Source organism: Rhineura floridana, chromosome 4 (assembly GCF_030035675.1).
Source record: "Rhineura floridana isolate rRhiFlo1 chromosome 4, rRhiFlo1.hap2, whole genome shotgun sequence".
In the NCBI taxonomy this organism is placed as follows: Eukaryota; Metazoa; Chordata; class Lepidosauria; order Squamata; family Rhineuridae; genus Rhineura; species Rhineura floridana.
Genome location: NC_084483.1, coordinates 85,040,639 through 85,066,881, shown reverse-complemented (window position 1 = coordinate 85,066,881; position 26,243 = coordinate 85,040,639). Strand labels below are relative to the sequence as shown.

The following is a 26,243-nucleotide window of genomic DNA, read 5'->3' as shown; positions in this document are numbered from 1 at the left end:
TAAGCAAAACAAGGTAGCAGAGCTGTGCAAGAACAACAACATAAAGTGGACAGATTAGACAAGAGGTGATCAAAGTTTCAAACAACCTCAATGGTCTTGGTCATTGAGATCCAAAAAGGGGTATGAATGCCAGCACTGACTGCAGTAATTTGAATGCATAAGAATAGCCCACCCCTGTGCATATTTACTTGAGAGTAAATAAAGTGACCTTTACATAAGCAATATGCTCTTTGGTTGGGAGATTTTTTTTCTTCACCTGTTCTCCAGAAATTGCCGATTTGTGGAACAACTGTTTTGTATAATGGTATGAGGTTTAGGGGATTTTAAAAGAAATGTTCTTGATACTGGGTGATGTCCAACAGTCATACTCAGAGCAGACCCACTGAAATCATAGAATAGTAGAGTTGGAAGGGGCCTACAAGGCCATCAAGTCCAACCCCCTGCTCAATGCAGGAATCCAAATCAAAGCATTCCCGACAGATGGCTGTCCAGCTGCCTCTTGAATGCCTCCAGTATCAGAGAGCCCACTACCTCTCTAAGTAATTGGTTTCATTGTCGTATAGCTCTAACAGTTAGGTAGTGTTTCCTGATGTCCAGTCGAAATCTGGCTTCCTGCAACTTGAGCCCATTATTCCATGTCCTGCACTCTGGGACAATCGAGAAGAGATCCCGACCCTCCTCTGTGTGACAACCTTTCATGTAGGGTGCTATCATATCTCGCCTCAGTCTTCTCTTCTCCTAAACATGCCCAGTTCTTTCAGTCTCTCCTCATAGGGCTTTGTTTCCAGTCTCCTGATCATCCTTGTTGCCCTCCTCTGAACTTGTTCCAGTTTCTCTGCATCCTTCTTGAAGTGCGGAGACCAGAACTGGATGCAGTATTCAAGATGAGGCCTAACCAGTGCTGAATAGAGGGGAACTAATACTTCTCACATGTCATATTGCTGAGCCAAGTATCCCTCATCTTATAACTGTGCATTTGGTTTCTTTTCCCTAAGTGTAGAACCTTGCATTTATCCCTGTTGAATTTCATTCTGTTGTTTTCAGCCCAATGCTCCAGCCTATCAAGGTCTCTTTGAATTTTGTTTCCATCTTCCACAGTATTAGCTGTGCCCCCCAATTTTGTATCATCTGCAAATTTGATAGCATGCTCTGTGCTTCCTCACCCAAGTTGTTAATAAAAATGTTGAAGAGCACTTGGCACAATAACCCTAAGTAACTTAAGTCCATTGTTTTCAATGGGTCTACTCTGATTCTGACTGAGGATATAACCCATCGTATTTTTTAAATTTTAATGCATAAACTGCCTTGGAAGAGTATTATTTGGCAAAACAACATATAAATGTTTAAAAATAAAATAATAAATAAATCCAAGTTCAGTGGAAGTAAGCAGGCATGGGATTGCAGCCCAAGCACACTGTGGTCAGGAAGAATAGACTTCTGTGGTAAATCTGGAAAAATACTTTAAAAATGATTATGCAATAAATTTGCCTAATGTATATATATATGCTTTATTTCATTGCACAATATAGGGGGAGTTCTGAAGAACGTTAGGTAAAAATTACTGCTCGTAGTAGTAGTAGTAGTAGCAGTAGTAGTAGTAGCAGTAGTAGTAGTAGTATAGTTCTTCTCCCATGTACTTTGGGGCTTCTTAAGCCCTGTCTGCTCTGAGGGAAGGCGAACTAGAGGAAGCCCAGGCCTGAGAGCTTTTGCTATCAGTTCCTGAAGTGGACTGAAAATATTTGGTAACTTTTTTAATTCTAATATTATCTGAAACTATGAAACTGCCTTGGCAGAAATGTAGTGTAGAAATGCAATAAATAAATAATAATTATTATAACAAAACAAACACAAACACAACAACTGCCTGGTGGAAAAGCGGTTTCTAAGGACCAGGAGATCTAGGGCTTGATGGATGAATCTGGAATAACGCCGTGTAGAAGGCCTGATCTGCCTCTATCCACTGGAACATTAGTAAGAACTCCCCACATTCCCTCCATCTCTGGAATTAAACACGAAGGCTTTTCTTTATAGTGAAAACTGATGCACTCAAGCTCCTAGAGTCTAGACTTAAGATGCCATCCCATGGTCTCCAACAGGATCATGATGGCCATATTGATAGGTTAGCTGGCTTTAACACAAACAGAGGGTGACCTGTTCATATCACAGCTTATTCTCTAAGCTTCCACATCACTGGAACATCTCAATAACAGAAATGCATGACATATATATGGAGAGGTAATTTTCTAAATAAAAATAGAGGTCTCACAATATCTGAAATACCTACACATAGAAAAATATTACTTGAAAAGTCTTAGGACCACTGCACAGAGAAGCTAATGAGAATAACTGCTCACAGAACACAACAGGAAAATATCCAAGTGCAATTTAAAATAACATAAAGTACATTCACAGGATAAAGGCAAATGGAATTAAATATCTGCTAGTAAAGTTCATGCTTCTGAATTGTTCAAATTCTACATGTTCCTAAATACTTCATCACAAATTTGTCTACCTTCTATCCTTTTTTTAAGTATTAAAAATAATAAGCCCAATAGAAACAATACATGTATTAATTTGGTCTCTTTGAGTAACTGACTTCTCCATCACAGGATTGATTAAAGCCTACAGGCATGATTGCATTCCACACTCACTAATCACCATCAGGGAATTCTAATCAGCAGCTAAAGAACTTTTAACTGGAGTCTTCATATTTTAGCCCTTAATTTTCAAAGCTACAATCTTAACAGTTGGTTTACATTTAAAGTCTTCATAGCTTCATATTTTATCTGCAGTGTTAAAAGTCTCCTTCTCTTCTCCCCACTGTAGTATAAGCTAGTCAAACAGCGTAGCTACATGTCATACTAACGGAACATTTCAATAACCATTGGCATAAGGACTGTGATTTCTTACCCTATTCAGTTCTAATGCTTAGAATTATTCAGTTGCTCGCATTATTATGTATTGTTTTATGTATTTATGTATAGCAAAGGACAAACACAATTACACTTCGAAAATGTAATTAAGAAGGTTAAAACAAAATTTATTGTAAAGGAAAAAACATTAGACTCAGAAAGCTTTTTAACTTAGCCAGGTGAGGCAGAAATAGAGATATATATACCATGACATTTGGAAATTCTATCAGAATGGAATAAACCTAAAAGTGCTGGAAATGACACAGCTATGGAGACAACTAAGGCTTTCCCCCATATAAACATTAAAAGTTAGTGGCAACATCCATACTGAAAACTACAGCACAGGAACCCAGCAAGCTGCCTTAGACCAAGTCAGACCATTGGTCCAGGTAGCTCTGTACTGTCGACCCTAACTGGCAACAGCTCTCCAGGGTTTCAGACAGGGTCTCCCACAGCCCTGCCTGAAGATGCCAGAGACTGCATCTGGAACCTTCTCATGTGAAGCATGAAACATCACAGATGTTTGTGCCGCTCCTCCCATTTTACCATTTTATTTTTTAAACTTGCTCCCAAAAGTGATGCCAAAGGGTTTGTGTGCCCCCCTCAATGTATAACACACACACACTTTTACCGTTCACCTTCTGGAGAGTTGACATGTCAGGATTCAGCCCTGCCCAGACCTCAAAAGAGAAAAGTCTCCTCAGAGCAGCAAGGGGAATAGGATCCCCCAACAGATCTCTATATTGCCAATGACCATGAAGAGCTGCTTGGGATCTGGCCATCCCTTGCCCCAGGATTGGCTGTACCCACACCAGCTGCATGGGTTCCTGGAGGCTTTCAGACCACCACTGCCACCCATCTCCCTCAGCACTGGAGCAGAGGAGACAGTGAGCCAGGCAGGAGTTTCAGGGACAACACCTGACAATTTATTTATTACATTTATACTCCACCTTTCTTTTCATGATAGAAAACCAAGGCGGCTTACATGTGGTTCCCAGGCAGTCTCCTATCCAGGCACTGAACAGACCTGACCCTGCTCAGCTGCAGCAGGCAGCTGGCCTTATGTGCCTTTATACCACAGCCTGGCATCACTCTGGCATCACTGGTGTCATATGACATCACTCCTGGCAGAATGGTGCACACTTCTATAGTGTGGGGAGAATTCCAGATTGTTTCAACAGCTTTTCAGAACAGCCTAAATCCTAAGTTAGAATTGAAACAGAGAGCTTGAAGACCTGGTAGGTAATTATACTGGATTTCCAAACAAAGTAGTAGGGAGTTTACAAAAAATCCAGTATAAACAGTACATCTTTTGGGAGAGTTTTGCCACTGCATCAAAATACAGGAAATAGAACATTTGTCAAAAGTTTCACCAATGGGTAGATGATAAAACACTGGTATTAAGTGGTGTGAGAGCTAGTATCAATTGCTAAAATCTATTAAGTTAACAAGAATGATTGGACTTCTGGAGAGCCAAAAGAAGATTTGCATTTAAGCTAAATTTTAGTTAATCTAACTAAATTTAGCTACATTTTTTCTCATGTTCAGAATTTCTGGATCACTTTTATCTCTCCCTCCCTGTATCTGTTAACTTTCTTCTACGGATGGATTTGCATCTTGCAAAGAGAAACTTAATTTTTCCTCTCTGGGGCTCTTTTTTAATGCAATGTTAAAAGAGCAGTCTAAATAGTATTTGGAAAACAAATCTATATAGCCAGTACAATGCTACAGTAGCTAATGCAAAACACACACAACCCCCCCCCCCGGTCACTCAATCTTCCAGAGCAGAGTTTGGAGACGTGGTGGGCTGCATAGGGAGGGGGCATCTGTTATGCCAATTGTGTCTGGACACGTATTTTAAACTTGTTGAATTCAGATCCCTAATGTAAACCACTGAACAGCTTTTATTTTTTTGGTTATGACTGCCTGTACTATTATTCTGGATTCATGCATCTACACAGGCCAATGCAGATGGGCAATAATTTGGTGCAGATAAAGGGTGTACTCATTTAAGAACTTCCCAAAAAAACAAAAAAAAACAATAAAAATGACAAATTAATGTAACTCTTTAGCAAGTGCTCCTCTGGGGCAGGGGGGACCCCTGCTTAGCTGATGTCATATATCCTTGGAAATGACTAAAGCTGGTTAGCCATATAATTGTCCCCCATCAATGAGCCACTCCAAATTGTTTGAGAACTACACTTTAATTTATTTCCATTAAAAAAAATCAAGAGTAGACTTCAGGATTGCACAATCTGTCCTTCAGCTGTTCTTCTCTCAGGACCAAATTCCCTATTGTCACTTTAACTGTAGTTAAGGGATGGTCAACTGATATTACTTTTCCTCTTAAAAATGGCTGCAACAGTTCATTAATTAGTTAAATTAATCAGTCAAATTTTATTATTAACTATAAAGGTGTCCCTGATTAATTGGACATGAGTTTTTAAAAATAAAGATATTAAGTACTTATAAGAACTTTAAAGGCATTCCTATTTCTCTCTTTCAAAGAGGAATGCCTCCAAATTAATTCCTGCAATGACACATACATGTATTGTCTAAAAACAAGAGACTTCTTCAGAAGGATTGCTTATTTTCCCCATATGCGAATTTAATCAATAAACTAGGATTTTGTTAACTGGGTGACAATTCTATCTTAACTAGAGTTCACTAGCAATGTCCAAAATTTCATTTCAAAGTTAGGTTAAGGTGGATCCCTGCTTAACATTCCCTTGTTAACATTAACTATTGTTAATGTTTGTGCTAACATATCCCTTACAGCTCTAGTCAGGGTGGAAGTGAAGGGATTCATCCCAGGAGGAAAAGGGTTGGATAGACAGAGCAAAATCTGTAGCCTACTTCTGATTTCTTAGGAATTGTTACGAGCTCCCCAGCATTGTCTCTACACCAGTCTTGTACATGTAACTATCCACTGCTATGATTTTGTTGTTATTAACTACTAATAAATTTTGTTGTTATTGACTACTAATAAATTGTCTGAAATGTTCATTTTATTATATACAAGGGACAGAAGTTACCCTGCTTCTAGTCATGCTACTGTCATTATGGTTCCTGAGTTTTGTGCACCTACCTAATCTACTACCTTCATGCATTTATGCCAGAGCCCCCTTTTCCCATTAAGTGCTAGTTCTTCTTCTAGCTCTAGCTTCCCCAAGCTGGTGCCCTCCTGATGTTTTGGACTACAATTTTCATCAGTCTGATCTAGTACAACCATATAGGCTGGGGTTGATGGAAGTTGTAGTCCAAAACATCTGGAAGGGCACCAGTTTGGGGATGCTGTTCAACCTAGCATTTAGACTCAAATTACTTGCCTCACTTGCCTCCATATACTTAGCTCATTAGTCTAAATCTCTTCCTAGGCTCTGGCAATGCTTCTTATTTCTTCCATAGCACATAAACACTACCAGTTCCAAACATGGCATATAGTGTACAAACAAAGGCTCTGTCTTAAGGTATGTTGTAGGTTAAATGCATCTTGTTATCTAATAAAGAAACTGAAAATCCTGATTTATGGGATAACCAAAGTCATAGGAAGGAGATTGGGCTTTTAATTACCTCTACATTGGGTTATGCTCTACATACAATAAACAATAGGAGAGTTAGCAGTATATTGTTTCCTCTTTATTGGGTTGACCTTCTGAAGACAGTGATGGATATGATTAGGGTAGCGGCTCCTTAAAACAAAGATCTTGCCTTCTCATCTGAACATAAATTTCTATAACTAAACAGAAAAGAGAGGAATCATCTAGTATTTGTGGAATAAAAAAACTTGGTCAAACTATTGTTCAGTATGCACTCAGTCTTTGTCTTCATGTTCAGATGTTGTTCAAACAGCAGACTTAAAAGAAAATAATGTCAATGAATCCTCCCAAGCACTATACATGACCTCTGGGGTAATTAGCAATCATTGAAAAGCAACAAGACTAAAATGTTCTATTCTTTATTACTGTCAGCTCTTATCTTGATCAGCATTTTAATAAAGATGGTTCGTTCCTAAGACAGTTCCATGAATCAGTCATAATTACATCCTGACACGCAGTGAATAGTAAAGCAATACTAAATATCACTTCATCAACCTTTCTAACCTTTATGCAAGTATTAACAGTAAATAATTTTTACACAATCCAACAACAGAAAATCTGCATATATCTTAGCTTTGTAGAGACTCTACCCTAAGTGAATTTCCTGTGACCTACACCAGCAAAACACAATCGGGCATAATTATTCAAGCTCCTGAGATATTCAGGTGTTGCTTTTTTCAGAGTGTGCAACTTCAAGCACAAAAGGCTACTTGTTCCACATAATAAATCCTCAAAGGGTTAAATGAAATGCTAGTTTCCTTTTCCCAAGCGTAGCCTGGTAGCTACAGAGGTCTAAATTGAGAATAACAGGCACATACATAAAAATGTAAATATTATATTTTTAAATATAAAAATTTAAATCTAAAAGATAAATACATTTGAACACCCAAAGTTATTGGATCAGGCCCTAGAGTGGAAAAAATACATAAAATGTGTGCAGAAGATTGTACCTGTTACTGTTGCATAACTGAAGTCCTTGTGAATAAAATCTGATTCATTGTTCTTAATATTTTTAAAGGCTGACAAATTAATACTTTTACTGCTGATTTATTTTCTATGTTTGTTAAAATACTGCAGATATGCACAAAGTAATTGTTCGTTTTCCAGAAGTATATCATTGTCCAGAATCTCAGCTGGAATAATAAGTTTAGCTTCTCTGCTTCAGCAAATAAAATTGGTAGTTTGGTCCTTTAATTCAAATTAGATGCTTTATGGTTGCTTCTATATACCATGTAACTCATCACAGACTCTAGTAGCAATAACTATAAAGTTCTGAAAAAGAAGGTAAGTTTTCTGATGGAAAAAAAAGTTGGTCTGAGCTTAGTGAATGTAGAATCAAGAGAAAGTCCTAAACAAAGGGAACAATATTAAGCTTTAGGGGGGAATAACTTAAGAGCATAAGACGGCTTCTTTTTTCAAGAGAAACTGTCCCTTCCCACTGTGCCACACAGAAGCTATATATAAACCAACATCTTGGTCTTTGACAAGGTACTTTGCATTATATCCCAAAGTATAAACATTTCTTACTAAGAACACCCACCCACACCTGATACTAAATCTTATTCAAATAAATAAGCACTATATGTCTTTCTGCAAAACAGAAGAGAACTGGATACATTTAATGCTAGACTAAAAGAGCAGTTGTTCAACAACAGGTCAAATATATAAAGATGACTAAGTTACTTTAACTCAGTTCCACCCAAGATGAAGTTTGCTCACTATGCTTTCTTACTTTAAAATCTGATTTGTACTCTTTCTTTGGCATTAACCTTTGCTCCTTCCAGAGCTCCAAATAAGGAAGAAGAAGAAAAAGGAAAGAGTTGATTTAAGAAAGTAGATTTCCCAGAATTCTTTTTTTAAAAAAGTGATTAAGATCTAAGCAAAGGCTAAGGATGGCTTATGCCTATCTCTGATGAGGTCTGCTACCTCATTACCAACAACTGAAAACTTCTGCTGCATTTTGTTTCAAGAGAATCCAAAAGTCCTAGCTGTAAAGCAGACTGGGGGGTGCAGAGTCCATTCAGTCTTTCTGTATCACAACCATTATGTAAGAAATATAAAACACTGCCTTTATGCTGCCATGCCACAATGACTCCTCTTACATCAAAGCAGTTTCACCACTTGGATTTTTTTCTTCCAAATTTATTCAAGCCAAGGGCAGGGAGACAACAATTCATACACGCTAATTACACCTAATTATCTATTCCTCTCCCCACCCCAACTTTCGGCCAGTGTTATTTGCTATTTGGGTTTCTCACAACCTCCTCTTGCCCTGTCCATCCAGCTCAATAGTAAGTCTTTGAAGAAAACAGTTGTAGCTGTTTAGAATATTCACAATGTAAAGTTCAACCTAAATTAAACTATTCCCATTATTAGTTTTGACATGTTTAATGTGTTAAATATGAAGGCCTTTTGCTTAATTTGGCAAATTCCTAATATCTCTGCATGGAGAGAACTGCATGTAAAACCCTCTCCTATAGGAGCTTCTCCTCACACTTTCTTTTCATGATCTAAATGAAATGTTTATTGGATTAAAGTTTTCTCTACAGACCTCCATGGTGGCCTGTGACAAAGCATTTACAAGCTTTATTAATTGGCTTGGACTTTTGAGGTAGGGGGGATGGAGGAAGATAAGGAAGACCTTATTTTGCATCACATCAGAACCACAGAAAACATTAAAGCAAACATATCCATTTAAAGAAATGCAGTACTACATAGCTATCACAGAATTTGAGTCAGCTGCTTCAATTAAAGAGTTAATTTGCTGAAACAGAAGAGAATTATTATTAAGATCAAGATGGAAGAGAACACAAAAGTTAGCTATTATTAATATACCATCAGGTGACAAAGTTTTTTTTTAAAAAAATGGATTGTCAAGCAATAGCTTGGGAAAAATAATTGGTACTATATATCTGGTGACAATCACTTTAGTTAAAAAGCAATTTATTTAATTAAATATGTTTTTAATCCTTGCCTGATTTTTGAACATTATTTAATTTGGTTGTTGTAGAAGTCACAAAACTTATACATATATTGGATATGGTATGGATTTGCACAGCACAAGACACTTTTCAGAGGATCAAACAGTCTTGCGTATTTAGAGTTCTAATTTTGTGTATCAAAGCATTTCTAACTCAAGCTCTCTTTGAGATGCAATCACATTAAAACAGCCAAAAAATACAATGTGAAACAAACATGAATTTGAGCCAAAGTCTGTCTCAGCCTGATATTACTGAGTGTGTGCTTGCTCGTGTATACACTCTCATTCTCTCTCACTTTCTTTTTCTAATGCTAAACACAATGATTCACAACTGAACTGTATTGTACATTCCAAAGATAATCCATTTAATTAATACAGGAAAAAAAGAGAAAGGCAGAGCCTACAACTTCCACAGCTTGGGAAAGAAAGAGTCTTCTATTTAAGACTTGCTTGGGTACTTACTAAGAAGGGAAACAAAAGGCCTAACATCTTCAGTAATGAAAAAGTCAATTGATAAGTGAAGACATCACAATATCAAAGACTTAATCCCAGCAATTCTGACTCAGGTGACAGCTCAGCAGAGGTCAGGGTGCTGACACTGACCACAAAAGCAAGTTTCAACTATTCAACATACTAAAAGCTACTGGGCTATCACAGCATTAGAAAGGAACTAAATGACAAATCAATTTAATCACCAAGATGACTTTATTTTTAAAAGAAATTGTCAACTGACAGATCTGTGTGCCCCTAACACAGGTGGCTTGACAAAGGCAGAACCCATAATCAAAGTTATTTTAGATCTCCTAACTGGTGCTAGAGGATGCACAGTTTCCCCCCCAAGGGATTGCTCTGAATTTGCTGGTACCAGAGTCTCCTTGATCCAATAGGTCTTCCAAACATTAATAGTGAATTTTTGACTGTAAGAAATGAACATTTAGTGGGGAGAAAGCCAACAGAAGAATAGGAAACAACTGAACAGCCCCATCTTACACATGTTAACGCAGAAGCAAGATCCACTGCATTAAAAAACAGGACTTGCTCCCAAGGAAATGTACATACAGTTATATTGCTACATAAATGCTAATGACTGCTATATAAGAGACTCAATAGTAAACATTTCTTCAAGTGAAGTTAGGTTACTGTGTTGACTAAGAAGCATGAAAATTAATTAAAATGTTTCTAAACATTTCTAAAGATCAAGGGCTGGTTGCTTTGGACCCCACACATGGGAGGAGGAAACCTAAGAAAGACTGCAATCCAATGCATGTCTACTCAAAAGTAAGCTCCATTGGGTTCAATGGGTCTTGTTGTTATGTGCCTTCAAGTCGATTTTGACTTATGGCGACCCTATGAATCAGCAACCTCCAATAGCATCTGTTATAAACCACCCTGTTCAGATCTTGTAAATTCAGGTCTGTGAACTTAAACAATGGGTCTTATTCCCAGGTAAGTGTGTATTGGATTGCAGCCTAAAATGTTAACTCAGACTCAAGAGCATTTAACTTTTTTCATTTTACTTTCTACTGAAATCATTAGGCTGTGTCCATGTGCTCACACTGATTTTCAGTGGTGCAAGAACAGTGCTATGATTGTAGATTACCTTTAGTATCTAAACAGTCTATATGGATTCATAATTTCCACAGTCTTTGCTTCTACCTATGGAAGGGTCTCTCTACACTATTTTTTAAAATTCCCCTTTCATATCATACTGATTTTATGCGGGCATGATCTAGTCATGTAAAGGGCTTTTAAAATACAGTGTAAAGGGAGAGATCTGGGCTGCAATCTTATACTCAGTTACCTAGGGTAAGTGCCATTAAACTGAATCGCGCTCACTTCTGAAATATGTGTATGTGTATTCTATGTTTATAGAATATCAAAGATGAAAAAGAACCCTTCCCCCTACCTTATGCAATTAAAATGCTGATCAAAGTAATTAAATACTAAGTTTACCTTAAAGGACTCAAGCAATCAGAAAAATGTCTGCAAGAACCAACACAACAGCTGTTGTGCAACCTCCAGGAGTCCAAACTGAGCTCCTATTGGGCTACCATACAAGTCCCGCTGACGCAAATTAGGGCTGAGCAGTTATAATGTCTGTTGGCATTCCCACACTCTTACCTTTCTCCACTCCCCCCCATCTCTTTCAAATTATAATAAGTTCATAAAGTTGGCAACTGACAGCCAAACCATGCATCAATCAGTGCTTCACCCTGTAAGATTAAGATCAAAATCCAAGTGTTTAATTTAAATAATTTTTTCTCTTTCTCCTTGTGAGAAACCTGGATTTACGGAACTGATGACACAAGAGTAACTTCTGGCATGGGCAATGACTGGCTGCAGTATGTTGATCTGAAATGTTATTACAGCTGTTATTATGACTGTGATTATACTGTTAATGTTTTATGCTGTTTTACATTGCTTTAAAGGCTGTAAGCTGTCATGGGGAAATATATTTTCAAAGGTGGCTAAGATTTTTTAAAAATGAAATAATCAATCACAGGAAAAATAAACCTTGCAGCCATTTGTTTTTCTGAAAAGGGAAGGAAGTAACAGGTAATTGTGTATAGCACTCTCCTAGACTTCCATTGGGACCTTCCCTGTCTTTAGGAAGACAAAATGTCAAATAAGCTGACAAGAGTGAAAATTTCCTTCTGTTCTGATAGCAAGTTTCCTTTTATTCCATTGCCATTCAGTTCGGAGAGAAAGAAGAACTTCTAGATTCAAAAATATTACAAATGGAATATTAACTTCTGCCTCACCAACTGGGTTAATCACAGAATGTTAAGAAATAAAGTTCCCTCCAGAAATATAACAAAACACTTTTTCAATAAAAATGCTTATCAGTAAGCAAGGACAAAGCCAAGAGCCCTTAGCAAGCATGCTTCCTTTACCTTCAGTACAGCAATGAATGGCACGAAGTTCATTCTCTGGAGCCCATTTTTATATAGGTCTGAAAGAGAACACATTGGTATTATCTATGCCAACCTTCCGTGACTATCTTTTGGTCTTACAAATAGCAGTTCTACACCAGGGATGAGAACCCTATGGCTTTCTAGACGTTGTAGACTACAGCTCCCACCATCTCTGACCATTGGCCATGTTGGCTGGGGCTAATGGCAGCTCAATGTCAGTTCAACAACATCTGGAGGGTCACAGGTTCTCGATCCCTGTTCTACACAAATAAAAAAATAAGGGAACAAAAAAAAAGAAACATTTAAATATTTGCATTGTTTTTTAATTAAAGTTTATTTAATCATAATTAATGCATCGCTCTTATAAATACATTTAATCATACAGTTTAAATGTATCTCATTGCATCAGGGGAAAATTACCTTGATATATCACAAACACTAAAACTATACTATACAACAATTAACCTGTCCATATCTGCTCTTTAAAACATACTAAACCTCTAACTATACTTCAGTAAACATACAAAAGATATTAAAACATCATACAAAAAATCACTTTTAACAGCATTATTACACTCTAAATAAGAAAAATGAAGGGGGGAAAAGGATCACCCCCAGAAAGTTAGATTTGGATCTCTGATAAAACAAGTGAATTTAGCAAGAGATATATAGAATAAAGTCTGATGAAAGAAAACTGACATTAAGCAATATTTAACTTTTGGTTGATATAATTACCAAATAGGACAGGGTTTGGCTGATGCACCTGTTAGATGTAAGACATTTAAACTTACTGGGCCTTTCCAAATGTACCTTTCGGAGTGCTATAGCTGTTTTCCCCCTGGTTTTATCATTCCACCACTATTCCAGAATATTGCATCAAATCACTTTTTCTTCTATTGAAAAAAACCTGACATTTGTGAACTGTATGGAATGGTTCTGCAATATTTTAAAGTGTGGAAGGTGTGTTGCACAATCTACCATTATTATGTGACGTGGCGGGGGGGGTGTCCTGAAGGTTTTCCATTTTGTGCCTTTTCCCCATCTTTTTCCACAGGAGGCCTGTCACTGCAGTCTTTGAAATGGCAGATAGTTCAGACCAACATAGTGAACTCAAGAAGTTCCTGCTGTCTATCCTCCTAATGTCCAGCAAGATCAGAATTCTGGAATACCAGGTGAAATACATATATGCATACTCATAACACCGACATTTACCAGTTGGTGGAACAAGGGAATGGAAGGGGTGTGACTACAGGCACAGAACTTTTCTTAATCTGAACACATCCTGTCATTAGCATGGATGAAAAAAGTGCACAATTGCCTTCCAAAAAAACAGACATGAGACTGGTGGTGTGCAGTTATAATTTTGCCCCAAAAACGTTTAGAACAAACAGCAGCTATAGTGGTATAAATAGTACATCTGGAAAGGCCCGCTGTTGACACAATCCTAAATAAGTGTACTTGGCCATAAGTTCTGTTTAAAACAACGGAGTTTATTCTTCTAAGCAAATGAATGTATAATCCTTGTATTCCTATTTGTCATATTTAACAGTGTCTGTGATTCAAGAATATTGCACACAAATAAATAAACTGATACAAAGCATCTCAGGGCATGATCCTAACCAATTTGGTAACATGGAGGACAAAATGCAAATGCTATGTGCGTATACAAATAGCACTAAGGAGCTGTTAATTTCTGCAACCAGCATTCACATGGATACTGCACATACAGCAGCACACACATAGAATCCTCTCCTATTAGGCAGACTGCAGAGCACATTTGGCATCAGGTAACATCTTCTACTTTCCTCCCAGCCACAGTCCAAGCTTCCGCTGGGGCGACAGTCTCATCCTGTTCCTACAACAGTGACTAGCAGAAGTCACTAAATCAAAAGTACAGGAACTAAGCACAATGGTGCCTATAAATCCTGGTCCTACAAGCATCCATCTTCAGTTAGGAGCTAAGGATTGAAAATGAGGCCTTTTGCATGCAAAGCATAGAATCTACCTATTAAAATATAGGTCACCTTTCTATTCACTTACAATCCCACATTATTTATAAAAATAGTGAAATACAAATATTGTTTCAATAATAAAGATGGAAAGAATTTTAACTCATGAATTATAGTGCCAATTAGAATTAGAATTCTCAGGAAACCCATGGAACTCTGAATCATGAAATTCTGGAACAAACTTCAATAAAGCTTGGGTCTGGATCATAGCATGCACTAATCTACCATCATTGTTTGTACCACATGCCAGTTATGGTGCCTTATTTTGTTTTTGATATTTTTACATTTATATATCACTTTTATTTTGTCACAGAACCCAAAGAGACATACATGTGGTTCCCTGAGCAGACCCACTTAGTAAGGTAGTGGCCTCATGTGCCTTCAGAGTTAGACCATACCCTGGAACACATATTTTCAGCACACAATGTCTGCATAGGTGTATCAAAAATAGGCATAGACAGATTTGTACTCTCACCTTCTTGTTTACCTTCTCCAATTCTCTTCCTTTGAAGATCCATCAACACTCAAGTCCCAACACATGTCAAAGTCATTACAAAGCAATCATTACATGGGGTGGTTTTTGTGGCCAGAGCTAAAGCCAAAAGGGGACTGGATGCTAGTGTGATTGTTTGTATTTTAATAAGATTTTAGGGGAAAATATTATTATCCATACAAAGATCTTGAGGTTAGGTAGCCTAAATATCTAACCAAATAACAATGCTGGAATGAGAGCCATGTTTGTGAATAGTCAATGAAAGAGAGCAAGAAATGCAGAACTTGACATACATTTCTTTCTTTCTCTTTGTATGCACCATGATTTACCTAAGTTATAACTGAGAGACAGAGGATGAACATTTTCATGGCTGGGGAAACGTCTTCTCTAAAGTTGTTATTATCATGTAATATTTATGATGGGCAGCTCCACTTCATTAGGGCTACTCACCATTTTTCCCTATGAGTCCGGCCATCACAGCGGGTGTTAGCTCCACCTATCATGCGAAGGCAAGAATGTCTTTGAAGTCAAGACTAGGGGCGTCAGGCCCCTCCCACTCTCCAGTTCATTCTTGCCTTCGGATGAACAAGATTGGAAAACTTATCATTGAGATCCTATAGCGTAGCATTTAGCTAAGTTGTTTTTGTATTTGTTTATTTGTTTTGACTGGGTGCGAACCCAGCGTCGCTTGTGTGTCTTCCCAGTCCTTCTTTCCCTACTTTCACTTACCTCTGTTGCTTGTTAGAGGTTTTTTCCCTCAAAGACCGCGGCTGCGGTTCTCCCTGATTTGGCTTTAACATTTTATTTTCGTTCTCTCTCCTGCTTGTCTGGCGACCCCCACAGAGACCGCGGCTGCGGTGTTCTGTGTTTTTTGGCCGTTTTGAGCTTCGGGAGATCGCAGCCTTTTCTCTCCAGTAGCGGTTCTGCTTTTCTCAAGTCGCGCTCTGTGGAGCCCTTGAAGAGACCGCGGCTGCCGTTTTCTCCGAGGCGGGAGCCTGCGGCTGCGGCTCCCTCCAACCTTTTTTAATCTACCAGGGTTCTGCCTCCCTGGAGCCTGGCGATCCGGCTTTCTCTCCGCTCCTTTTTTTTCGCCGCGGAGAGCCCTGTTCCCGCTGGCGACAGCGGCTTGCCTCCTGCTGCCTCAGCCCTCACAGGCTTTTCTCGGCACGTTAGTTTCGCCGCGGCTAGCCCTGCTCCCGGCGCCGGCAGCAGCTTGCCTCCTGCTGCCTTATCCCTCACAGGCTTGATAATATTATCTGCAATTTCTTATGGGGGGTTTTTTGGAGCCGCTAGTGCGGTTATCGGCCCCGCGGCTCCCCCTGCTAGTCTGTGCTGGGCAGCCCTTCCCCCCACTTCGTCCCCAGACGGCCGCCATTGCTCCTTCTCTCTCTGCCTTTTTTGATCGTTTTTTCCCGCCCTTTTTTTCGGGCGCCACTTTTTGAATTCAAAATTCCCGCCTTTTTTGTTACCCTTATCCATATGTGTGTTGTATACGTGCTGCAAACAGACTTACACAGGGCTGACTTGCACACAAATTTACTGTGGCTGTAATCCTAGTGGCTGGATTATATTATCAAGGCTGGAGCTCCAATCCTAGTGGCTGGATTGTATTATCAAGGCTGAAGCTTTAATCCTAGTGGCTGGATTGTATTATCAAGGCTGGAGCTTTAATCCTAGTGGCTGAATGATATTATCAAGGCTGGAGCTTTAATCCTAGTGGCTGGATTGTATTATCAAGGCTGGAGCTTTAATCTTAGTGGCTGATTTGTACTAAATCTGATTTATATTGGTATATCCTGCCCCCTCTGGGGCCGTGTACCACGCCTGAAACACAGCCTACAGCACTAAGTCTAAATACAGCCTATAACATATTAACGCTAATACCTTAGTGCATCCTGCCCCCTCTGTGGCAGTGCACTCCGCCATCTGCCAGTGTATTCTACCCCCTCCGTGGTCGTACGCTGAGCCAGTTCGGGTCTTTACATCCTGCCCCCTCCGTGGCAGTGTACTGTACCCAAGTTAATATAAGATGGCAGAACAGCCAGGCATGCCGCAATCAACCCATATGGTGCCAGATCAGCCAGGCATGCCACAAGCAGCCAAGCCACAACATTCTAACACGACTAAGACCAGACATGCCAAAGCCCTGGCTAAGACAAAACATCTTTCCAGCCATAGCAAACCAAAGCGCCCACATTACGTCTCTGTGCCAACCACCACCACAGCACCTCAGGCACACATAAGCGATATTCTCCATTTCCCTGCTGCTTCCTCTGACGGGGAAGAATTTGTTGGCTTTCCCGCTCAGTATTCGACTAACGAACCTTCCTCCGATTTACCGCCCCAAACATCTGTTCCAATAGCTCCTCAGGCACATACATCTGCCACATCCGGGCTGCAGCTGTCTCCTGATTTCCTCTCCCAACTTCAAGCCATGCTGGCATTTTTTACCCAAATGCAGTCACTACCACAAGTTCCTGCCATACCTCAACTCAACATGGAACATCGTGCGTGTCATGAAACTCACCCTTCCTGTTCACTTAACCCCTTTGATGTAGCCGGAGGCAGATGTATTGACGAAGCCTCGTATGCGGAGGAGTCAACCTTCAATGACCACGTTGAAGGAGATGACTGGAGCGACTATTCAGATCATGAGGAGGATACATCATATCGCTTGTTTAATGCCTCAGACTATCAGCCCCTGGCACGCAGGGTAGTTAATACTCTTGGTCTCCAGACAGTGCCTTCAACTTCGTCCGCCCCAGCTATCAAAGGGGCCAAGGTCCTCAAATCCCCTGCACCTACTGAACACTACATCCCGGTGCCGGACCCAATTGCCAAATTAGCCTCTGAAGAATGGGCCCATCCACTCAAAGCTCGACGCTTCAAGAACCTGGCTGACAGACTTTACGCTCTAGCCCCAGACTTTGCCACCAAGTTAGATGTCCCTGGCATAGATGAACCAATCGCTCGCCTCGTTTCACAATCGCTTTTGCCCAGGGAAGGGGAATCCCACCTAAAAGACACTACTGAGCGACGAATAGACTTCGCCCTCCGCAAGAATCACGAGGCCACTGCCCTAGCCATGCGTGCCTCCGCTTCAGCCTCCATCTTCTCCAGAGCATCTATGATGTGGCTGGATGACCTTCTAGAGGACGCTAACCCTGATCCTGTCGCCCTCAGAAGAGCACTATTGAAATTGCGTAAGACAGCAGCTTTTGTGGCCGATGCCACTTTGGATGCCACTCAATTAGGGGCACGAGCCATGACGGCTCAAATAGTCGCTTGTCGCACCCTCTGGCTTCGCCACTGGCAAGCTGATTCAGCGGCCAGATTGAATCTGTCCAGGGCTCCTTACTCCGGATCTCTACTCTTCGGCGAGGAAGCTCTAAAGGCAGTGCTGGTTGATCCAAAAGACGCCCACAAACCGGTTCTGGCCACAGTCAAGAACAGCGACCACAGGCCCTTCAGGCGATTTCCTTCCTTCCGTTCTAACCAGCCCTTTCGAGGAACGCCAGGAGGACGAGGCCGCGACTTCAGATCCTATGATCCCAACGCATTCAGGGGCTCCTGGAACCGACGCTTCCAGGGCAGAGGTCAGTACCAAGGGCGCAGGGGCAACTCATCGTCCTCATATAAGGGAGGCCCTCGCCTACGCAAGTAGTCTTAACGCCCTCCCCATAGGTGGCAGATTACTTAATTTTGGAGATCGATGGCTGCGCCTTACTACGGTCTCCTGGATCAGGGACCTTTTCAGTTATGGCTATGCCATAGAGTTCTGGGCAACCCCATCAGACAGATTCCATCCGTCCCCTTGCCCAAGGGCACCAGCCAGGCACAACATCATGCAGACAGCTATCCACCACCTCTTGGACATAGCGGTGATAGAGCCAGTTCCCACAACTGAGAGGTCGGAAGGGGTGTACTCCCTCCTATTTGCTGTCCCAAAACGAGATTTATCATGGAGGGCGGTATTGGACCTCAAGTTTGTCAACCGTTTTGTAACATATCGCAGGTTCAAAATGGAATCACTCCATTCCATTACGGAGAGTCTGCATGAAGGAGACTTCCTGGTTTCTATCGACCTTAAGGAAGCGTATCTCCATGTGCCCATTTGTATAGCTCACAGGAAGTTTCTTCGGTTTGCTTTTGGCCACCAGCACTTTCAATATAGAGCGATGCCATTCGGCCTCTCCTCTGCTCCAAGAGTGTTTACCAAGGTGCTACTCATCCTAGTGGCTTACCTCCGGACCCAAGGGGTTCATATCTACCCATATCTGGATGATCTGTTAATACGGGCCAAGTCTGAGGAGCTGGCTCATCATCACTTAATGATCACCCTCAATGTTTTGCAGGCCTACGGCTGGCTTGTCAACTTCGACAAAAGCCATCTCCAACCAACCCAACGCCTACTACATCTAGGGGCAATGTTGGACACCCTGCAGGCAATGGTCTTCTTGGCTCCAGATCGCATCACTGCCATCACGAACATCGCAAGGTCCCTGATGCAACAAACATCCGCAGACGTCATGCTTCTTGCCAGAACGCTCGGGATGTTCATTTCTACCATTTTTTATTTATTTATTTAATTACATTTCTAGACCGCCCTATAGCAGAAAGCTCTCAGGGCGGTGTACAATAAATAAAATCACAATTAAAATATGAGCAAGTGTGAAAAATATAATACAATTATAAAAACATTAAACATGATAAAAATCTGAAATAGAATTGCCATTGAGTTTATAAATTAAAATCCATATTAGGTTTAAAATTAAATTTAAAATGTTTAAAAAGCCTGTGCCACATTGTGCCATGGGCTCGAGCACACACTCGACACCTTCAATGGACTCTGTTGCCGTTTCAACAGGACATTGCCAGCACCAACCATCGCAAAGTTCGTTTGAGCCCCGCACTGCGCCTCTCCTTCCGCTGGTGGACCAAGGTTCAACACCTCTCCAAGGGCACGTCGTTCAGAGAACCCCGCAGAACCGTTGTAACCACAGATGCCAGCCTCATCGGTTGGGGAGCCCACTGCAACTCCCAGTACATTCAGGGGGTTTGGTCCACCGCGGAGCAAACTCAAAGCATCAACTGGCTGGAGCTAAAGGCTGTCCACTTAGCTCTACGTCATTTTCAGTCTCTGTTCCCTTTGGACCATGTGCTCATTCGAACAGACAATACGTGTGTAAAATCACATTTGAACAGACAAGGGGGCACCAGGTCTCGTCCCCTGCAGGACTTAGCCTCCCTCATTTTTGTCTGGGCAGAACAACATCTACAATCCCTGAAAGCAGAACATCTCAGAGGGATTTGGAATGTGACAGCAGACTGGCTCAGCAGACAACAGGTATTTCCGGGAGAATGGAAACTTCATCCAGCCATTTTCCATCGTCTCCAATGTCAGTTCGGCGCCCTCTCAGTTGACCTGTTTGCTTCCAGTCGCAATTGCCAGCTTCCCAGGTACTTTGCCCGATACCTGGACTCAACAGCAGAAGCAGTGGATGCTCTGACAACACCGTGGCCAGACGGTCTATTGTACGCCTTTCCTCCCATACCATTGTTAGCCAAAACCTTGAGGAAGACGCGAACCGAGAGGGCACAGCTGGTTCTGATAGCACCATTTTGGCCACGCCGACCGTGGTTTTCAGATCTTCTGGCAATGTCAATGATGGATCCTTGGACACTTCCAGTCAGGCCAGACCTTCTATCCCAGGGTCCAGTACTGCATCAGGACCCTACTTGGCTCAATCTAACAGCGTGGCGTTTGAACGGGGACATTTGAGGTCAGCTGGACTGTCTGATGCAGTGATTGATATTATTTTGGCCTCGAGAAGCCCATCTACCACTCGTATTTATCAACATACCTGGGTGGCTTTCTCCAAGTGGTGTCAGTCCCACCACCATGATCCATCCCAAGCCACTGTGCATCAGGTGCTGCAATTTCTTCATAGCGGCTTTATGATGGGACTTCGACCCAACACTCTACGTCAACATGCGTCCACTCCGTCGTCCATTCTCTCAGTGTCCTTTCCTGGCGATCATATTTCCTCACATCCGTTCATCAAACGCTTTTTGAGGGGAGTCGCCCTACGCTCTCCGCCTGTTGTCCATCGGTTCCCTTCATGGAGTTTGCCGAAGGTTCTGCAGGCTTTGCAACGCCCTCCGTTTGAACCCATCAGGTCTGTGCCCCTACGTATGCTGTCCTTCAAGGTCTTGTTTCTGATCGCAATCACATCTGCCAGACGCGTTTCGGAGTTGGGCGCATTGTCTTCTGCTTGACACCTCTGCGTCTTCCATAAGGACTCTGTTGTGCTGAAGACTGATCCTTCCTTCCGTCCCAAGGTCGATTCAGTTTTTCATTGCAACCAGGACATTGTTTTACCTTCCTTTTGCCCGAATCCTACCCATCCGCTCGAGAAGGCTTGGCATTCGTTGGATGTTCGGAGGGCTCTCAAGACATACCTGTCTAGGACCCAAGAGATTTGAAGAACGGAGTCTCTGTTTGTATCCTTTCATCCAAGGTCTATGGGGCATAAAGTATCTAATTCTACCTTATCTCGTTGGTTAAGGGCATGCATTACTTTAGCATATGAGTCCCTGAAGCTGTCAGTTCCAGCTAGTATAACGGCTCATTCTACCAGGTCAGTTGCCACTTCGGCTGCTTTTGCCACTAATGCTCCTGTTGCCGATATTTGTAGGGCTGCAGTCTGGTCTACCCCACACTCGTTTATAAGGCATTATAAAATTGATCGTTATGCCTCTGCTGACACTTCTTTCGGCAGACGAGTGTTACAACAGATTCTTAATAAGGATTAACACGTGGGTGGTCCCTCCCTGTATGGGCTGCTGTGGTACATCCCGCTGTGATGGCCGGACTCATAGGGAAAATGGACCATTGGTCTCACCTGAAGGGTGATTTTCCTATGAGTACGGACATCACGACCCTCCCAGTTGGAGGATGACTATATATTTTCTAATGTGTTATATACTACTGTTACGCTATTATATTTAAATTTAAGAGTGAAGTCAAGACTTCTAGTTCTGTTATACCGCTATGTTGCAGTCATGTTACTATGCATGGTACTATTGTGTTATTTTCCTGCTGCCAGGCCGGTTGGCCTTGTTCTTGTATCTTTAGATATTTCTCCTTAGACTCGCTGCGAATGAACTGGAGAGTGGGAGGGGCCTGACGCCCCTAGTCTTGACTTCAAAGACATTCTTGCCTTCGCACGATAGGTGGAGCTAACACCCGCTGTGATGGCCGGACTCATAGTAAAATCACCCTTCAGGTGAGACCAATGGTCCATTCTCTATGGGGTGCCAGTACTTTCTAGCAGTGTGGGCCAACTGAGGAATACAACCACTATTAAAAATGCCATTAAAATTATCTGGTATCTGATACGTACTGTATCAAAATTGGAGAGAGGGGAGGGAAAAGAAGAAGGGCTCCTGAGAAATCAACAGAAGGCAGAATAGCATTAAGAAGCTTATCCAAGCTGAGCGCCAATAAAAATTCAATTGCATATTCCAAATAACTGCTATTTTCAGTAGATCTTAACTATCTCAGCATGCAATGTTTTAAAGCATTATCAAACAAAAAGGAAGATAAAATTTATGCGGAAGAATAAAACCATTTTAAGATGTTTTAAAGATTTTTTTGTTTTTATCACTTTGTTTGCCACCCTTGGCCCCTTTGGGAGGAAGAATGGGATATAAATTAATTAAATAATCACTTTTGTTTGCAAAGAGTCTGCTGATAACAGCACTCTTCAAAAACTACTGTGCTGCAGAGAAAGTTGAGATTTCAGGATAATACCAAGTTATTTTCTCCACATCCCATTGAAATAGTATAATGAGTAATGCAATTTGGGCTTCCTGGAGGAATTATAGCTTTACCTTTAATCAAACAGACACCTTGCTGTTGCATTTCCATACAAGTTCAACTGCAGGAACTGGAAGCACTGTGTCAATGCTTGCAAGACCCATTTTCTGCATTCTCAAGGAGATGCTGCACTGGTGTCTGCTGGACTGCAAACTGACAGGCATGTAGTCTGCAGATATCTCAGGGAAAATCCTGAGACACTTAGCACACACCTTCCACTTGCATGTGCTATAAGTAAAGAAACTGCTGTCTAGAGTTATCCATAAGAAAATGAAATCCTGAAGTGATTCCTGAATTTGAACATTTTTACTGACATCAAGGATGTGGATTAGGCTGAAGACAATTCTTCGGCACATGTTTCTGTTTTAAGTCTATATAACCATATTTTGGTCTGTTTACGCAGAACTGTGAACTCAAAGTTTGTTTTTGTTTAACATAGCTAAGTGTTGGCATTGTCCCTAAGAAGCCAATTGGACCATATTAGTGTAGAGTAATATTATGTGTAGTGTAATATTATTTGCTTACTTATCTATCTATATGTTTATAGCTCATGTCTCCTAGGATCAGGACAATTCCAGTTAAACTGAGCATAATTTTATTAGATTAAATTCCATAAAAAATCCCTGTTCCTCTGAAAGCTTAAGTTCAGTTCCCTAAAACCAGCCAAAACTGTTAAGCCTTATGATGCTTCCAGAAGATCCTCAAACTTATGATTGAGTGTGTTTCTAGGAGACAGAAGAACTAGTGCCTTCCTGCATGCCATGACTGTTAACCCTAGCACAAAGATGTTATGTTAGGTCTAAACTGTTTACAGTTTTATAGGCAGAGGCTTTCACCCTGAATTATACCTAATGTTTTTCTGAGTTCTTGGACCTCTCAGTTCTGTCAGCCACATATGGCACCAAGCTTACGCTAGAAGTATTGGTTTAAATCTATCTAAATATCAACAGGACCCTATTGGTGCTATAGTCTTTTTTGAATTTCAGCACTGTGATTAAGACAAGAGTGGGAGACTTCAGATCCAGAGACAAAATGCGGCCCTCCAGTCTCTCTATCTGGTCCCCAGGACTCTGCCCAGACCATGCCCACCAGGCTAAATCCCTCCTCTCTGGCCCTGCTCTGTGCCTTCCTCTGTTGATTTTACCTAGCTCGAATGTGTCCTTGAACTGTGACAATAACTTTTCCTTGCCTGAATGGAGGATGCAGAGTGGTGTATCTGGCCACACCCACTTTTGCCATACCAATTACTGGTATATGGCCCCCAAAAGGTTATCTACAAGAGAACATGGCCCATGCATTGGAAAAAAGTTCCCCACCACTGCACTACAGTGTTAATGTTGAGGTCACCATTCCTGGCAGATAATCTGAGGGATCACCCTTGTATGGTTCTGCATATTCTTGGTACAGTGCTCTAAAATGATAGCGGTGGAGACTGCTCATCCTCCTCAAAGGCTGTTTTTGTCAGGTACCATCAGATTCTATCCCTTTCCTGTTTTATTTTTAGACACTTGGGCCTTACTGTATCACTCATTCATTGAAAGTATCAGAAATGTGTAAGATACTACTAATCAGCTAGAACTCTGAAAATTAGATGCATATGTAGCTCAAGGAATCCCAATTCTAGAAAAAAATCTGAAAATGGGAAATTTGTACACTTCTTGCTCAAAGTGCAAATTTCAGTCCCAAATAGTTATGGTACTTTCAAGCACCAAGAAAGCTGAAATTTGGTACGTGACATACTTAACAGTAAAAACAACAACCCATTTTTAGATATCTAGCTCAAAAACATTAGGCATAAAGCTTATAAGAACATAAGAACATAAGAAGAGCCTGCTGGATCAGGCCAGTGGCCCATCTAGTCCAGCATCCTGTTCTCACAGTGGCCAACCAGGTGCCTGGGGGAAGCCCGCAAGCAGGACCCGAGTGCAAGAACACTCTCCCCTCCTGAGGCTTCCGGCAACTGGTTTTCAGAAGCATGCTGCCTCTGACTAGGGTGGCACAGCACAGCCATCACGGCTAGTAGCCATTGATAGCCCTGTCCTCCATGAATTTGTCTAATCTTCTTTTAAAGCCATCCAAGCTGGTGGCCATGACTGCATCTTGTGGGAGCAAATTCCATAGTTTAACTATGCGCTGAGTAAAGAAGTACTTCCTTTTGTCTGTCCTGAATCTTCCAACATTCAGCTTCTTTGAATGTCCACGAGTTCTAGTATTATGAGAGAGGGAGAAGAACTTTTCGCTATCCACTTTCTCAATGCCATGCATAATTTTATACACTTCTATCATGTCTCCTCTGACCCGCCTTTTCTCTAAACTAAAAAGCCCCAAATGCTGCAACCTTTCCTCGTAAGGGAGTCGCTCCATCCCCTTGATCATGCTGGTTGCCCTCTTCTGAACCTTTTCCAACTCTATAATATCCTTTTTGAGATGAGGCGACCAGAACTGTACACAGTATTCCAAATGCGGCACCACCATAGATTTATACAACGGCATTATGATATCGGCTGTTTTATTTTCAATACCTTTCCTAATTATTGCTAGCATGGAATTCGCCTTTTTCACAGCTGCCGCACACTGGGTCGACATTTTCATCGTGCTGTCCACTACAACCCCGAGGTCTCTCTCCTGGTCGGTCACCGCCAGTTCAGACCCCATGAGCGTATATGTGAAATTCAGATTTTTTGCTCCAATATGCATAATTTTACACTTGTTTATATTGAATTGCATTTGCCATTTTTCCGCCCATTCACTCAGTTTGGAGAGATCTTTTTGGAGCTCTTCACAATCCCTTGTTGTTTTAACAACCCTGAACAATTTAGTGTCGTCAGCAAACTTGGCCACTTCACTGCTCACTCCTAATTCTAGGTCATTAATGAACAACTTGAAAAGTACAGGTCCCAATACCGATCCTTCAGGGACTCCACTTTCTACAGCCCTCCATTGGGAGAACTGTCCGTTTATTCCTACTCTCTGCTTTCTGCTTCTTAACCAATTCCTTATCCACAAGAGGACCTCTCCTCTTATTCCATGACTGCTAAGCTTCCTCAGAAGTCTTTGGTGAGGTACCTTGTCAAACGCTTTTTGAAAGTCTAAGTACACTATGTCCACTGAATCACCTCTCATAATATCTCATAATAAATTATCTCATAATAAATGCCAGAATTGCAGCACAAAGGAAGACAAGCCATGTGTTGGACTGAATACTGCATTTGGTTTCCACTTCAGGCTTACATTTAGGGAAGGGGATGGTTCTATTAGTCATTAATCTATAGTTGCAGGTTTCGCTTACTAGCATGCATGAGACGCTGCTGCGAAAAATTATTAGGCAAATTGGATGTAATCATCTCTCCCTTTTTTATCTGACCCAAAATTGGCAGTCTCTTTGCATTTACCAAAAATCTAGACATATTTGGGACTAGATGCATTCCAGGCAAGTCTACTGATGCTGAATCC

At 41.2% G+C, this 26,243-nt stretch overlaps 1 protein-coding gene across 3 annotated transcripts in view; it reads right to left on the bottom strand.

The window, feature by feature from the left end:
* Window positions 1-26,243, bottom strand: part of AFG1L (AFG1 like ATPase) — a 115,594-nt gene that overhangs the window by 46,601 nt on the left and 42,750 nt on the right. For all 3 annotated transcript variants that reach the window (XM_061623538.1, XM_061623539.1, XM_061623536.1), the window contains exon 7: window positions 12,386-12,444. In XM_061623538.1, coding sequence (XP_061479522.1) covers window positions 12,386-12,444 — 59 coding nt within the window. The remainder of the gene's footprint in view (window positions 1-12,385; window positions 12,445-26,243) is intronic.